At 29.3% G+C, this 15,854-nt stretch overlaps 2 protein-coding genes across 4 annotated transcripts; one reads left to right on the top strand and one right to left on the bottom strand.

Annotated features, from left to right (window-relative positions):
• The first annotated feature begins 847 nt into the window (after positions 1–847).
• LOC126840128 (uncharacterized) lies at positions 848–7,243 on the top strand. 2 transcript variants are annotated; one of them, XM_050575641.1, is made up of 5 exons: positions 848–1,160; positions 3,569–3,810; positions 4,705–4,984; positions 5,051–5,194; positions 5,280–7,243. In XM_050575641.1, the coding sequence occupies exons 1-5, from the start codon at positions 1,091–1,093 to the stop codon at positions 5,585–5,587; spliced, it is 1,044 nt and encodes a 347-aa protein (XP_050431598.1). In that variant the 5' UTR covers positions 848–1,090; the 3' UTR covers positions 5,588–7,243. The 2 variants fall into 2 exon arrangements, with proteins under 2 accessions (XP_050431598.1, XP_050431596.1); XM_050575639.1 differs by having other exon boundaries at positions 3,566–3,810; positions 5,280–7,236.
• A 247-nt stretch (positions 7,244–7,490) lies between these two features.
• LOC126845223 (putative histone-lysine N-methyltransferase 1) lies at positions 7,491–14,565 on the bottom strand. Of its 2 annotated transcripts, XM_050583823.1 has the most exons (10): positions 14,273–14,565; positions 13,941–14,051; positions 13,776–13,868; positions 13,558–13,690; positions 13,437–13,495; positions 8,763–13,367; positions 8,615–8,702; positions 8,396–8,548; positions 8,048–8,197; positions 7,491–7,960 (listed from the first exon to the last, which is right to left on the bottom strand). In XM_050583823.1, exons 1-10 carry the CDS (start codon positions 14,348–14,350, stop codon positions 7,773–7,775), a joined length of 5,658 nt encoding a protein of 1,885 aa, XP_050439780.1. In that variant the 5' UTR covers positions 14,351–14,565; the 3' UTR covers positions 7,491–7,772. The 2 variants fall into 2 exon arrangements, with proteins under 2 accessions (XP_050439780.1, XP_050439788.1); XM_050583831.1 differs by lacking the exon at positions 7,491–7,960 and having other exon boundaries at positions 8,057–8,197; positions 8,337–8,548.
• Positions 14,566–15,854: the final 1,289 nt, after the last annotated feature.

Below are 15,854 nucleotides of genomic sequence, written 5' to 3'. Positions count from 1 at the left end.
ATAGTTGAAGGTATAGGCGAGTGATATTCGTAACGGCCAACAAGGCTTATTGCTTATGGTAAAATAAATACAGTTATGTAAGTTTATCGGCGTATACTCATAATACAAAAATTAGGTATGTCGGTTTAACTTGTGATTATATGTTTTATTCCCTGTATGGCAATGCACTCAATACATAATGAGGTTTGGCAACATCTATGTTATTTTTTAAAATTAATTTGTCTATTTATCATTTACTTATGCGTTTTATAACGTCATTAATCCTTATTGTTGTATTCCTATTTCAAGTTTAAATCAATTTCATTTATTTTGGTTATTTTATAAATATCAGTGTACAAAAATACCACCAACACAAAATCAAACAATGGTAATTTTTCCATTATTTGCCAGTCCCCCTGCGCAATAACCTATAGGTTTTACCTAGCACTAGGAATATAATATGTCACCACGGTAACATTTACCTTGAGTTTTCTAGGACAATGCGAACTTATTGCGGTAAAGCGTAAATGTGATGTTGTGTAACTTACATAATGATGGAAAAACAACGTTCAATTGCGCTTTCGTGTTGAAACGTTATTCCATATAGACATTAGACTATAACGATTTATAATATTGGCATAAAATCTGGTCTATTATGGAGAAAAAAACAGTTTTTTCATACCTACCTACCATGCGAATAGAATAAGTAATTCCTATTTCCTACTCTGTCTGGCAGTAAACGCAGTGATGGAGGTATAAACAGTGTGACCACCATTACGGTTATTTTACAATAATTCGTGATGGTGTGATAACACACGACCAGCAGAACTGCTCAATGTTGTGATTAGATAATCGTCTGACAGTAGAGTATAGACGGGTTAGCTGTCTGCTGTTTGTGTAAAGTGTATACATTGTTGTCCCGCTAGTGTTATTGCTCGCAATAGTAATACACGAATAATATTTTACCATACACAACTGCCAAACAGATTTAGTCGCATCTTAAGCAACATGGCAAACGTGTTGTTCTGCCGTGCTCAGTAACAACGAAATGAAATCTTCCTGGCATTAGAAACGACCTAGAAATTGTCAGCCATCGCCTCCAACAGAGAAAATGCATTTTACTGCAATACACTCGTTGCTTTTTACACTATACATCGGTCAGACCGCTAGTTACCTCCAAAGTAAGTACTTTGTGTTACATTTTTTAACTGGTCAAATCAAAACTATGTAAATATTATTGTCCATATGTCACGCCCATAATATACTTATTGTTCCTGTATAATCATATTAGGTATTCTTTTTTTGTACATCATCCCACATAATACATTTAAATTTAAGACTTGCCATTTATATTACGACTGTGCACCTCAGGGGCGGACTGGCTCCATGAGACCAGCCCGGGAAAATATGTATAGACTGGCCCATGGCGCTGTGTTATTTTATAAAGAGCCATAATAGATATACACATTTTTTAAACATTTCTTTGATGTGTTATATATATTGTTATTATTATTATTGAATTATTATTTTTTTTTTTGAAAAAGTATTTGAGTATGGAAATATTTCACAACACTTGTAAAAACAGTACTTTAAGGGGCTTAATCTAGCATTTATTAAAGAGTTGTATAATAGTTAAGGCAATATCATGATCACTTGTGGATGAGCTGTTTAAATAAGTTAATCCCTTGTATAAATTGTTGAGAATTCATATTTAAATATTAATTTTCTTTACTATATATAACCATAAATTGCTTAAGTTTTTTCTAGTATACAATATTTTATATATGTAATGGTATACAAAAACATATTAAGATATCAAATTATTTAATGTCATTACAAAATACTACTTCACGTAACATAACCAAACCGACCCTTGTCCAACAACCCCTTTGCTCTTAGTCTAGGCCCCGCCCGCCCCAGCTCACAACTCCTGTTCTCTCTTTGCACTGTTTGGCCAGCCCATCGGAAAATTTGCCGGTCTCCCGATCTGCCAGTAGTCTGCTCCTGCACTTACTAAAATTAAAATTACTTACAACTTATTGTTACTACAGTTTTAAAAATATTATCGCTTAAGAGTAGTCGTATACAAGCCAATTGTTATACCACGTATACCACGTATACAAGCCAATTGTTAAGAGTAATAGCTCAAACCAATTTTTTTTTAAGAGGATTTACAAATTATTTTCATGTAAATATGTGGCATAGTCACTCACTATTATATAATATAATAGTGTTAAAAATTGAATTATTCCCAAGTAGGTAAATAACTATTAGTCATACAATTTCGATGACTCATATTTTACACACTTGACATTTCTTTTGGTACTACATTTATTTTTATTATTATTTCTATTGTTATTGTGTGTAATTTTTTTAAATAATATGAAAACATATTAATATAGGTATAATAGATTTTTTGGTCATGAAAAAGTAGTTTAATATGATTTTCAAATAATATTGTGTTTTTTTTTCGATAACGTTCTCCATATATTTATATAAATTTTGATCACAATACTTTTATTTGAATTATTTATATAAAAGAAATAAAATCTGACAAGTATATTAATGGATACAGTTAAATTGGGAGGAAATTATGGTAAAAACAAAAAAAAATATGATAATTTAACAAGCTACATCCATGTGATAAATCTGTATTATAAATATTTAAAAATAAACCAAATGTGTGATGTAGTGATATAGAACGGAACACATTTGTAAATGAAAGAATACAACTTTCATTGAATATTAATGTATATTGTAAAAAAAGAAATAATGTAACTCATCAGAAAACCCTTTTTTTTTACACCTTTTATCTATTAAAATTATTTTATCTCTTCCTACTCAAAGGTTGGCGTTTTACATTTTTTTAGCTTTTCTTATTTTATATTACCCAAAGCTAAGAATAAAAAATTAAAAAAAGCAGAACTCATGTTTTGTAATATTTATAAAATAAATATGGGCTTATCATTTTAAACATCCGGAATATGTTTAAATCTAGAACTAAGATAACTCCAAAATACCCATATAAATATTTGTGATAAACAATATTTAAATTTTTTAGTTTAATGACCCATATGGATGTTATTTAATTTTTCTATTATTTTTAGTAGTTATTATACTACTCTTGTTACCACTTTGTTTACTAATATGTTTTTTTTTTTAATTTCATTCCTAACTAAATTAAGTTTGTTGACGTTTAAAATATGTGCATTATTCCATATTATTATTATTGTTACATTTTACATAAGGTATCCAATGGTTTAGGATTATGTTCCTTATTTATATGTATTTTTGACTTTCTTTTAAATTCGTATTAAAAACAAAAAAATTTATATTTGACTTTGAATGTAATTCTGTATATAGAAAGCATTTAAATAGACTACTAAAATGAACATTTTATATATCATGAATATTGTCTTAATATAAAGTATGTCAACGTTTTAAAGAATAAATAGCCAAAGTTTGCCTTTTATATTTTTTACTTTACTACAACCTTATAACATAAGGCATCAAAAATAGATTTTCTTCTACTGACAAGCTAATTTTTTATAAAATCATTTTTAATCTTGTGTTTGTATTATTTTAGAAGTGTTGGAAAATGATAGCGTCTGTTCAATTAGCTTTACGTCAAGTAATCTGTATCTAATTGGTCGCGAAGAACAGTCTGCTATGATAATCAAAGAAAGCCGATATTTCCATCAGTGGAATAGCAAACAAGATTTTAATTGTCGCTTTACAGTTACATCGTCTCTCGGCCTTGGCGTATTTGCTGTTATACAGCGCATGTCTTTCAGGCGCAACGAGCAAGGCCAGTGTATTGATTATGTTCAGGTAAATACTTTTTATTCAGTTTCAAAAGCTATAACAATGGATGTTAGACCTGATTAGAATTTTTTTTTTAAATATATACATAAAAAAGCCAGTGCATTGGGGTCGGGACATAGTGGGAACGGAGAGGTAACAGGTCTACAGATTTTATTATAACTGAAAGTGACGAAATCACTTTTAAATAAACGCTTTGATGCGAAGCTGTGGATAGTATGTGGGACCAGCAATAATGTACTTAAAATTTAATAATTAGTAGTCTTGTGCAGGGTGGATACGATAAGGGTTGATGGTAATTAACAATATAATGAAAATATTTTCATTACCCGTTGACTGTTGATTCACACACACATAGCAACCTAGAAACTAACTACGGAAAAAGTGTAAATTTACCCTATTTTTGGGGTTTTTCCTTAATAAAAAAAAAATTTGACGATAAATTTTATCGTCGGAAAGGATTTATGATATTTTTTTGGTTTGTTAATGCTTATCGATAGTACTATATTTGAAAAACAATTCATATAAATTTGGAACATTTTCGACTATTTTTAAAAAAGTTATAGAGCATCGTAATTTTAAGTTGAAAAATTTGTACATTTTTTAAGTGTTTTTCTCGATTTTGATGGGGAAGGGGTGACTTTTTTTAATTTTTGGCCTGCTTAAGTACCTTCCAGGTATGATTTCTGATTTATAGAGTTGCTACACGAATAAATCGGTTCTGCGGTTTACGAGATATCAAGGGTCCAGACAAAAAAAAAAAAAAAACATCATTGTAAAAACAATACCTTCTCAGCTCCGCATCGAAGCTAAAACTAATTTATTATATATTTTTCAATTTGTTAGTTATAAATCTTAAGCTAAATATGCTTACTTTTAACCTATTTGACTTTGTCCTTGTAGTTTCGACATACCGAAAAGACTGTGAATTTAGGTAACTTCAATTTCAAAATAAAAACATCAGAACCGTGGAGTAATAGAATTTGTGGTAAAGTTAATGCACTTGAAATTGGCGTCGATGACGAATTTAACAATGGCCGTGAAGATGCAAATGACGATAAACAAGTTGTAAACTCATTTATTGACAACAAAGGATTGATTGAAGTGAAAATACACGTCAGCAACAAATCTTTGTTAGAAGACGAAGAGCTGAACTTTGAAATTGTATTTACCACATTCCAAGGTAGATTTTGTATTGTGACTCTTTTAAAATGTTTTTCTTGTTATGATAATTATTTTTTATTTTTAGAGTGCAAGTTTGATTCTGGATTATGGAAAAGTTGTGGTTCAAAAACTTGCATTTATAAGGATTTTTTCAACGACGGCAAACTGAACTGTCCTTACAAGAGCTGTAGAGACGAGGACGGATGCCGTTCAATTATAACTCTTAATGGTAATGTTGTTAAATATTAATTTTTTTTTTTTTATATATAACTATTGCAATTGTTAAAATTTTAACGCTGTTCAAATGATTTTAGGAAACATAGATCGTTTTAACACAACTTTCGGAACAAAAATTCTTGCTGGTACAGTTGCTGGCTTATTCACAATGTTTGTGGCTTTCATTGCTTGCTTGTGGCTCTTCAGGCACTTTGGCGCACTATGTTGTATGTCCTATCACAACAATCATCCCCATTCTTCAGAAATGCAACCGGTACCAAATTTAGACACCATGGGAATGATGGCCACCGCTCCTCCGAGTAATGTGGTAGCTAGTGGAACCGAGGCAAGAACGGCTGACAAAGATCTACCACCATCATACGAGTCGTTATTTCCTAGTAAATAGGTGTACTGGATCAAATTATACAAAAATTATGAATTCGGTTTTCAATTATTAATAAATTCTTCTTCTTATTACTACCATCTGTTCATAATCTCAAATATTTATGTACTCATTAGAACAAAATAGTTTAAGATAATTTATAAATTTAAAAATTGTTCCCTCAAGTTTAGTATTTTGTACTATTCTTTATTATCTCAGCTTCTGATAACCTTGACAACATTTTTATTCTGTGACAATATTCCATGTACGTATAAATTATATTTACTTAAATTACCAAACAGTAAAATAATGTTGTCAAACACAGAATGCAACAACCATGTAATATAAGAACAATAATTTTTTTTTTTTATAGATTGTATATATATAAAGTGATTTGTAAATATCATCGGTAAGTCAGTAATTGTTTCGCAAAGAGACCATACTATTTTAAACCAGTTATAAACTTATAAAAAAAGTTGTAAATAGTGTAATTATGTTTTGTAATTATCAACAAACATTATATCTTTGTACATTTAATGTTATGTTTATTACAGTAGCATTTAAAAATTGTTTAAATCATTATGATTTGAGTACCTTAGCATTATGTATACTGCCGGGAGAAACAAATTTTTATAAATATAAATTTTAACCAAGTTAATAAGACTGGATTAAAATATAATTATACAACATTTCACCTTTATACATATATTTTTTTTTTGTACAACATTATTGTTTTATTTTTTTAATTATTTTAAGTTCACAAAAACATAGTGTATTACTAGTTGAACTAATACTTAAATGTGTTTAATGAAAATTAGAAAATACACAATATAGAATTGGCATTACTCGTTTACTATACAATCACGTAAGATTTTTAACTTTAATATTTAAGGCATATCGCAACTCGTAAGAACAATGACATAATTACCAGTTATGCCTTGTTTACCTTGTTAAATTTCACAGGAAAGTGAACTGATAAAACTCCCATTTTAACAATTATATTTGCACAAAAAAAACCCAGATAATTTAAACAAATGAACAGTGAATAATAGTGTGTTTTATTTATAGACTTTGTAAATTCATTGTTCCCAACTTCAAAACCGCAAAAAACCTTTTAAAAAAAAATTGCACTTAGGTTGTTGTTCTTGGGAAGCCACGATATTGTATACTTTAGCATCACGAGTAAATTCTCATAATTTATTAAATTAATTATATTTATTGTATTAATGTGATAAGTTTTAGAAGCCAAAACAGTATTTATAATACAACAATAGTTCTAAAGTAATATTTATGCTCAGTCCACACGGTACTTGAGCAATAATTTTGTATACAATTAACATAATTTTTGTGATGTAAAAATGATCAACCTGATTTTGTTAATCAGCTAAAAATATATATATATATATTTTTTTTTATAATAAACCTAATGAAATAGTTTATGTTAAAAATATACATGTTGTTTATCATTATTAATAAAACATTTTTATGTATTCAATGTATTTTAAGTGATGACCCTAATACTTTAATTATTATATTGAAACCTCCAAATCGTTGATTCAAATGTACTATTTACCATTATCTAATCATAGTAATGTTACATTTTAGCCAAGAACAATTTTTACTATTAAATAGATCTTATTTATAATTTTTTTATCTAAGGATAATAAAACCAAAGACAAATTATTATTTAAAATAAATTTTACTGTAAAACACACTAAATAAGACATTCATTTTTCCCCCTATGTTTATATTTATTTTATTATACAAAAAATATATATAGTATGCACTTTGTTACTATACATGTGATGTTATGATAAAAAAAAATATATATATATTAATTACGTACAACTTGTATTGGTTTTCATTTTTTAGTTTTGATGAGAAGCTTGAAAGGTAATTTTTTTTTCTTATAATTTAAAAAAAAAATGTGTACACACTTTTAAATATACAATTTATAATTAATAAAATTTAGAGGTGCAGTCAGTAAAAAATGTATTAACAATAACAAAAATAATAAGTGTTTTTTAAGAAATAAGAAAAATTAATTTATTGAAAGTAAAATATTTACGCTCAGGTACTTCTTCATTTTTCAAAGGTAACTGTTGAACTCGTTTCATACATTAAAAATATATACGCTATACTAAACATACTGAGCTACTTGTTTTAATGATTAAGCTGAGTATAGTTTTATACTCTGTTCTTTAACTCGTTATAAATGGAGCTTTTGTCTGATAATGGACGTCACAAGTATATCGCTGTCAATTTTCGAGGCTCCTTTGATGTCCCAGATAGCTTTCCAATGTTGACGATCATGTTCACATGTCACAATCAGTGTCTTTTCAAGATGGGTTTTAGGCCAATTTAAAACATGAGTGCCGCCAGCGCACGTTATAATCACTAAACACATCCACGTATTTATTTTTATTGGAATAATTAAAAAAATTATATAGACCAACAAATAAAAAGTATTAAGTAGTGTAGTACCTTTCATGTCCCTAGGTTTTACTGATGGAGTAATTAAAACGGTGTAACCATCCAAGAGACCTTTAGTATGAGCTTTGGACAGAGATTCTGTTAACCGAAAGTTATACTTCCGTTCAGCATCATTATCTTTGATTATGAAATCGTCCACATCTATAAAAAGCACAAATATGTTAATATAGAAAACATTAGGTTCATTTCACACCTCATGCAAAGTTTTTTTTGAAAGCCGTATACAAATTTGGTAATAACAAGCATATGGATTGTAACAAATACAAATAGTATCACTAACATAGATGTGTGCAGGTATGAAACAGATCTTAGTGACATAATAGTTAATTTTGAAAATACCTTGAAATACTTTGACAGCATAGGAATGTTTAATCCAACTAGTTGTGACTATAGGACAACCTCTTGCAATCGCTGATAGTATTTTCATAGTGCAACGTATTTTATCGGTCACCAATATTGTGCATTGGGTAATTTCGTCCGTTACAAAACCACCTAAAAATGAAAATCACATTTTATAAAATTAGTTTTTAATAAAAAAATAGTTTTTTTTTTTAATACCTGTTTTTTCCACAAATTCTTTCATTGATTGTAGGTGACGACTTTTTAAATGGCTAAATGTGACAATAAAATGTTCAGGTTTTTTGTCCTAAAATGAAAATAAATGACGTTACAGATTATGACAAGTACAAATTCTAAATTAACCTACTAATATTCTTATTTGACATTGCTTTTCAATATTGCATATTCTTTTATTGCTATCTTCGCTAGGAAGGTCCAGTTTCCGTTTTCGATTGACATCTTCACAGCCATTTTCTTTTTTTGTTACTGCTCTGGTTTGATATCGTTGTTTCCTAACAACCACTACGTCATTATTGATAACCTTGGAAGTAGACTGTCCGACCCCACTGCTTTGGCTTTCCTGACTTTTCGATTTTTTCTTATTCCAAAACGATTGCCATTTCTCTGCATCATTGGGAGTCGATAATTCACTATTTGGTAAGCTAACATTGTTAACAATCTTGGATTTCATTGTAGAGTCCACAATAGTATTACAAGCATTGACTATGTTAAAAGGGCTGTAAATGCTTTCGTCCATTTGCTTTAAGAGAGGTGTAGTTTTAGAAGTATTAGATACTCTTGACTCACCCAAATCGAAATCGATAGGCTCTTGTTTAATAATCGAAGTAGTCTCAATCGAACCATGATGATTTAATTTTCCTTTAATACTTCTTTTTGAGCGTCTCGGAGAATTGCTGTTTTCAGTTCCCAATTTAATGTCATCACTTGTACAACTAACATTTTGTACCGTTTTATTTGGTTTATTGCTCAACTTTAATATTTTATTGCGCTCACCAGGAGCGTGTAGATCATTTCGAATGCGAATTAGCGGTACACTACTTGTTTTAGAACCGCCTGTTAAACTGCACTTTTCACTTTTGGCAATTCTGTCTTTCTGAATAACTCCAATAGAGGATACATTGCGTTTTAATGTTGGCAAATCATAATTTTTATTCACGTTTGAACAGCCAGTTTGTGTACTTGTTTTAGAAGTTTTAAGTATATTGACTGTGTTTACTAAATTATTGGAAGTAAAATTGTCATTGTCAAAATCAAAACATTGAGTTTCGTCTTCATTAATGTTTTTTGAATCTACAACAGTCGTTTTGTTATCTTTGAAGATAATTTTTTGAGTTGGACAGTTAAAGACATCATCATCTTCATTCTGTGGCTTTGAAAAATTATCCAATTTAGTTGGACTTGATAGCTGTTGGGTTTCGGCATTATGCATGTCTACTGTTTTCGTAATTTCTTTAGTTATATTGATTGTTGTTGGCTTAACTTGGAAATTCAAAGATATCTTTTGGGTAGGACAGTTGAAAAAATTATCATCCTCGTCACTAATTTGATCTCTGCTAGTATTAATATTCGTACAATTATCTGATTTTAATGGACTCATTGATAATCGAGTTTCGCTTTCATGGACGTCTATTTTATTTGTATTATCATTTGTCGTACTGCTTGTTGTTGGTTTAACTTTACAATTTAAAGATAACTTTTGTGTAGCACAGTTGAAAAAATCATCGTCTTCATCATTTCCTTTGTTATTAAAATTACAAGTTCTTGGCTTTGAAAACTTATGCAATTTGATTGGACTTGCTATTTGTGTTTCAAGTTCGTGTATGTTACTTTTTTTGCATATTAAACTACTTGGTGTTGGCTCAAGCCTATTCTTTGACGTTATTTTTTGAGTAGGACAAACAAAAAAGTCATCATCTTCATCACTAATTTGATCCCCAAAAGAATTAGATTTCGGCTTTGAAATACTATCCAATTTGTCTAAACTCGATATTTGTTGTGTTTCGGCTTCATGTATTTTACTCATATTAGTCGGCAAAGATTTATTCTTACAAATCGGAGATATCTTTTGTGTAGGACAATTGAAAATATCATCATCTTCAGTCAAAAGCTGTGTTTCTTCTTGTGTATCCACTAAATTGTTTTTAGGTTTATTAGGAATTCTATCAAACTTATTTTCTATGTTTGATAAACATTTTTGTGTTGGACAATCAAAAAAATCGTTTTCACACATATTTGTTACTTGAGTTTCTTCTTCATTTATTAATTTTCTTGGACTAAAAGACGTAGCATTTACTTGATCAGACTCTGAAACAACTTGCGTTTCTTCATGTATTCCTGCGGAAACATTCTTCAAACTGTTTGTACTTACTGAAGTCGATATTTTTTGTGTTGGGCAATTGAACATATCTTCGTCGTCTAATGCAGTAGAATTAATACCACTTATATTATGAACAATAATATTCTGATTGAAAGTTACAGCACTCGATTTTACAGGCTTTATTGGGTGAAAATAATTTGATTGTGTTTCCGCTAAGTGAATATTGGATGACATACTAATGGCTGTTTTGGAACAGGTCACTTTCTGAGTATGGCAATTGAAAAAATCATCATCATTCGATTCAAATGACTGTTTTTTTTTATTAGTAATCGAAATTGTGTCTGTGTTTGATTTTTTAGTTACAGAAATGTCTGAACTGTGTTCCAAATTCATACCATGTGATAGATTTGTATTTTTAGTAGAGGGTAATTTCTGTGTTGGACAATTGAAAAAATCATCATCGTCATCCATTTCAATAGTCTGATTTATATCCTTATCGGCTAAAGAGCAATGTTTAGAAGTCGCTGCAATTGGTGTTTGTGATTTTACTTCAAATGAAATTGCTTGAGTTTCCGCATCATGAATATCCACACTTTTTTTCAATGCAAATTTTTGAGACAGACATTTAAAAACATCATTGCGAGTTCTATTTTCATAAATTTGTTTCGAAGTAGAAGCCTTATAATTTAGTCCACTAAAAATATCATCGTCGTCTGCTTCAAAATAATTATTACTATTTGTATTATTCTGAGCCGTGGATTCAGCTTTTACACTACCAACTTTAAAATGGGAAATTTTCTGTGTAGGACAGTTAAAAAAATCATCATTTTCTAGTTCTATGACTTCAGACTTATTGCAATGTTCACTTAAGGTGGATTGAGTAACTGAAATATTGTTTGGGTTAAATTTCTTAACACAAACATTTTCATCATTGGAAGGTTTAACAACTTTTTGAGTCAAACAATTGAAAATGTCATCGTCATCAGCTTCAAAAGTATTGACATATTTATTACAATTGTTTTTTGTTTCATAATCATTGATTATTTCTACATTTTGAGTATCTGCTTCGTGCAAGTTTAATTCGCTTTTGAATCCCACACCCTTTGCTAAATCCCTGGTTTGCACTGAAGTACACGGCATGGTGTCAATATTATTAGCGGAAGGAATAAATAATTTTTGAGTAGGGCAATCAAAAAAATTATCATTGCCTGTTTTATTTTCTTTGTTTATCGACTTATTAGATTGCAAAACTAGACCGAATTCTGGTTGTTTTGAATTTATTGCATTTTGTGATTTGCTGTCAACAAATGGACTATTGAATTCACTTATTTGTGTATCCATTTCGTTCAACGCAGATGGTCTTGATTTAATTAAACTTGTAGTATTTAATGGTTTAGAACTTTCTTTGTCAGAACTTGCTAACTTTGTTGAGATAATTTTTTGCGTGGGACAGTCAAAGAAATCATCATCCAATTCAGCCAACTGAGTATCCATTTCACTAAACATACTAGTGTTCAATGTATTCAAGTTATTTGATTTATTTGTTGTCTTCGTATCTTTTACGCTGGTTTTACTTGTATTTGCAGTTGAATCTTTTGTAGAAATAACTTTTTGTGTATGACAGTCAAAGAAATCATTGTCTAGTGACACAATTTGGGTTTCTATTTCATGAAAGCTGCTCGTGTTTGGTTTCACAGCAATATCGGATTTTATTATATTCTCATTTTCTTTTTCATTATGTTTATTTTGTGATGAATTTGTGAATGTGGATTTAATTACTTTTTTTTGTGAACAATCAAATAAACCATCATTATCAAAATGAACAATTTGAGTTTCCTCGTCTTGTATGTTAGAGACATTTTGTTCAGAAAATTCCCTTTGTTCAATAGATTCAATATTTTTATGTGGAGAACAATCATTTATATTTGGAATTTGAGTTTCATCAGAATGCAAATTAGATGTTGATTCAATCGTTGAACAATCTATTTGTTTTGTAACTTGTAAACCAGTACTTATCTTTTGTTCATTCCTTATACTTTCAACAGTCGTTTCCATCTGAGTCGGACAGTCAAAAATATCATTTTCCAATTCAAAAAGTTGGGTTTCTTCACAACCCAAATTTGTAGTATTTTTTTTATTATCATTATATTGTGTACTCAATTCGCTTTCAGAATTTTCAACTAATCCTAAATCAATAACGGGGCTAGGAGTGTCTTCACGTGAAATTTTATCAGGCATATCAAACTTGGAGCGATCATTTTGGTTATTTAAGGCTGTTATTAGTTCTTCTTCAGTACAGTTGGTTGTATTAAAAGCTGGCAATGAAGATGTATCGCAAAGTTGATCCCTAAGGTCTAATACAGGACTCGGAGTATCTTCTCGATCAAAAGTTTCACATTCATTTGTTTCTACTTGACTAAGAGCATTTAACAAAAGTTCATCGCTAGGACTTGAAGGATTAGTATTTGACAGCACATTTCGAAGATTAGACTTTTCAATTATTGTAGAAGTTCCAGAATTATGTAGAACAGCTTTAGATAGAATACCACCTTCACAGTTTGGTAAAGACTGTTGTTGACAATTAGTAAATTCATAGTTCTTGTCATCCCCGATCGGTTTTGTAAGTTGTGTAGCCTAAACAATATTTTATGATTAATGAAGTGGGTACAACGTTTTCGATCAATTCATAATAATTATGCTTACAGTGTTCGGAGTTTTACATACTGACAAATTGGTATTTTCAGTTATGCAATCTTTGGACCCTAATTAAGAAATATTTATGAAAAGTTTATGTTAAAACAATAATAATAATTGTATTACTCACCACATTCATTTTTAAATCTTTTGCTATTGATATTACTGTTTTCTACATCTACATAATAATTTGCTTGGACTTCTCCGAATGATAATGAAGAGTCTTCATCGAGAAAATAAGCAACATCTTTCCTGAGGGTTTTCTAAAAAGAAAAGAAATAATGTATTATAAACACTTAAGTAAATATGTTAAATAACTTGGGTTTACTTTAAAAAGGACGTTATTACCTTATTGAGTTTAGTCTTGTTTAAGCTACCTTTGTCTAATAACACAATGCCGTCAGAATCACATTGGATAACCGCATGATACATTGATACAGACTAAAAGCAAATAAATAAGCTAATGTTATAATAGATATAGATTAAAATTAAAAAATAATAATTCTGTTTTACAGGATGTTCCACGTATATACTGTTCAAGGGATGTCTTCCAATTGTATTATCCCCTTCGTGTAAAATGTATTTCTCATCATCTGCTTTATCATTAAGAATAATGCATCCAAACTAAACATAGAAAAAACAAATTAAAATAATAGCTAGTTATTATTGTTTGGGCAATAAAAAGGGACTAAGTAACAATTTTTGCAAAATTAATCTCGTCATGTAATATTTATTTAAAATACTATCTTTAATATGGTTCAATTTCTAAAATGTCTTATTGATAAACAAGTGTTTATGCTAATACCTAAAAATTTTAGGACATATCCAAGCAAATAAATACTAACATTTTTTACTGTTACAACGTCATTCGTTGACTGATCATCAAAGGCTATAGCCTGAGTACATATCCATTCGGTGTCCATTATAGTGACCAAATACGATATTCAGTTTTAGCAAATTTTAAGACTGCATATTATTATTCAAACACTTATTTGATACAAACATCAAAATATAATTCACAAGTCGCTGCGAGAAAACACATTTTTCATTCACAAATTAAAATTCACAAAATAAATAAAAAAATAATAACATTTGAATATCTATAATCACCAATTTAAGTTAAAAACCTTATATTTTTTAAAAACAAATAATTTACGCGTTAAAAAACATTGATAAAAAACCGTTTTCATAACCGTGGTTAACCAAAGACCATATACTAATAGACGCCGCATCCGGGTAGGAAATTTCTGATAAGGAAATTAACGATGCTGGATGCACTGTGCATTGTTTGCGAATTGCGCAATAAATCGGTTACTTTACTGTTAACACTTAATTGTCACAAGAGAGCTTCGGCTAAATACAAGTTCTTAAAAGTAGGCTTGTTGTTATTTGTTAATAGGCAAGTGTTTGAAAAATCAAAAGTTCATAAGATAGTAGATAACAACAAGATAATGAAATATATCAGTCATATTATCCTTCATAAATTATAAAATATTTAAACTAGTGAAATATAAAAATGAAATTTTATCAATTAATATTAATTAGGTAATATTTACAAAATTAATTTAAAAATTATATTTCATAGAAAAAAATTACAAAGTTGATGTTTGATAACATTTAACAACACAATTTGACCCTTTTTTCGATCCAGTAGTATAAACTACTACCTACCATTACTATCTAGTATCTATCGTACTACTGTAGAAAGTAGCTTGAGCGGTGGCCTCACTCCTCTTAACAAATAACAATAATCTATTACGTAGTTTTTGGTCCAGAAACCGAAACCTTTACATTTTATAGTTTTATTTTTCGCGCAATTCGATTCTGGCCTCAGATTTTCTCTAGTACTTATAAAGTTTTCCAATGTCTATTTAAAAAAAACTACAAATTCTCCATTAATTTTGAAACCAGTACTCCGATTTTTCTCTCTGTAATTTGTTTATATTTGTCATTAATATATTGACTGTGATGAACATCTTACTAAGAACTCGGGGCGATTTTATACAGTCATTATTATTTTACACTCCTGCAAAATTTTGACTCTTGTCCTTTACTCGTTTTGATACTCTAGTCTCTCTACACTTCATATGAAAACAATAATTGTTTTAACTTTTACATATATTTAATATTTTATCTGTATGTTGTACAGTGTGCCGAAGTGCATTATGTACAATGACCATTATTGTATGGTGCAATAAGATTTATGAATTGTAGTATTAACTATTATAGTAAGTATTACTCGAAATTCAGATTTGTTTTTCTAAGTAACAAAAAAAAAAAATACTTGAAATAAAATAATAATAGTTAGATTAAAATCCGTAACATTTCAGCAATGCCCTCCGAGATAAATCTCTTTAAATGCCATTAATTTTCCTTGCAAAATTATGAATCGGTCTATTAACAGCGAAAAGTATCATGTTTAAGTAC

The sequence above is a fragment of the Adelges cooleyi genome, unplaced genomic scaffold, assembly GCF_023614345.1.
Source record: "Adelges cooleyi isolate 19-005CV unplaced genomic scaffold, UGA_ACOO_1.1 ACOO_flye_CR_arks_rails_tigmint_CR_PRNA_108, whole genome shotgun sequence".
In the NCBI taxonomy this organism is placed as follows: Eukaryota; Metazoa; Arthropoda; class Insecta; order Hemiptera; family Adelgidae; genus Adelges; species Adelges cooleyi.
The sequence above is the reverse complement of the archived record's forward strand: the minus strand, read 5'-3'. Positions and strand labels throughout refer to the sequence as shown.

Excerpts from the sequence above, each read along its gene's own strand:
- LOC126840128 (XM_050575639.1), top strand. The coding sequence starts at position 1,091 with ATGCATTTTACTGCAATACACTCGTTGCTTTTTACACTATACATCGGT. Across the intron at positions 3,811-4,704 it reads AGTGTATTGATTATGTTCAG|TTTCGACATACCGAAAAGAC; the intron begins GTAAATACTTTT and ends TTGTCCTTGTAG. Across the intron at positions 5,195-5,279 it reads TTCAATTATAACTCTTAATG|GAAACATAGATCGTTTTAAC; the intron begins GTAATGTTGTTA and ends AAATGATTTTAG.
- LOC126845223 (XM_050583823.1), bottom strand. The coding sequence starts at position 14,350 with ATGGACACCGAATGGATATGTACTCAGGCTATAGCCTTTGATGATCAG. Across the intron at positions 14,052-14,272 it reads ACGTTGTAACAGTAAAAAAT|TTTGGATGCATTATTCTTAA; the intron begins GTTAGTATTTAT and ends TTCTATGTTTAG. Across the intron at positions 13,368-13,436 it reads TATGTAAAACTCCGAACACT|GCTACACAACTTACAAAACC; the intron begins GTAAGCATAATT and ends AATATTGTTTAG.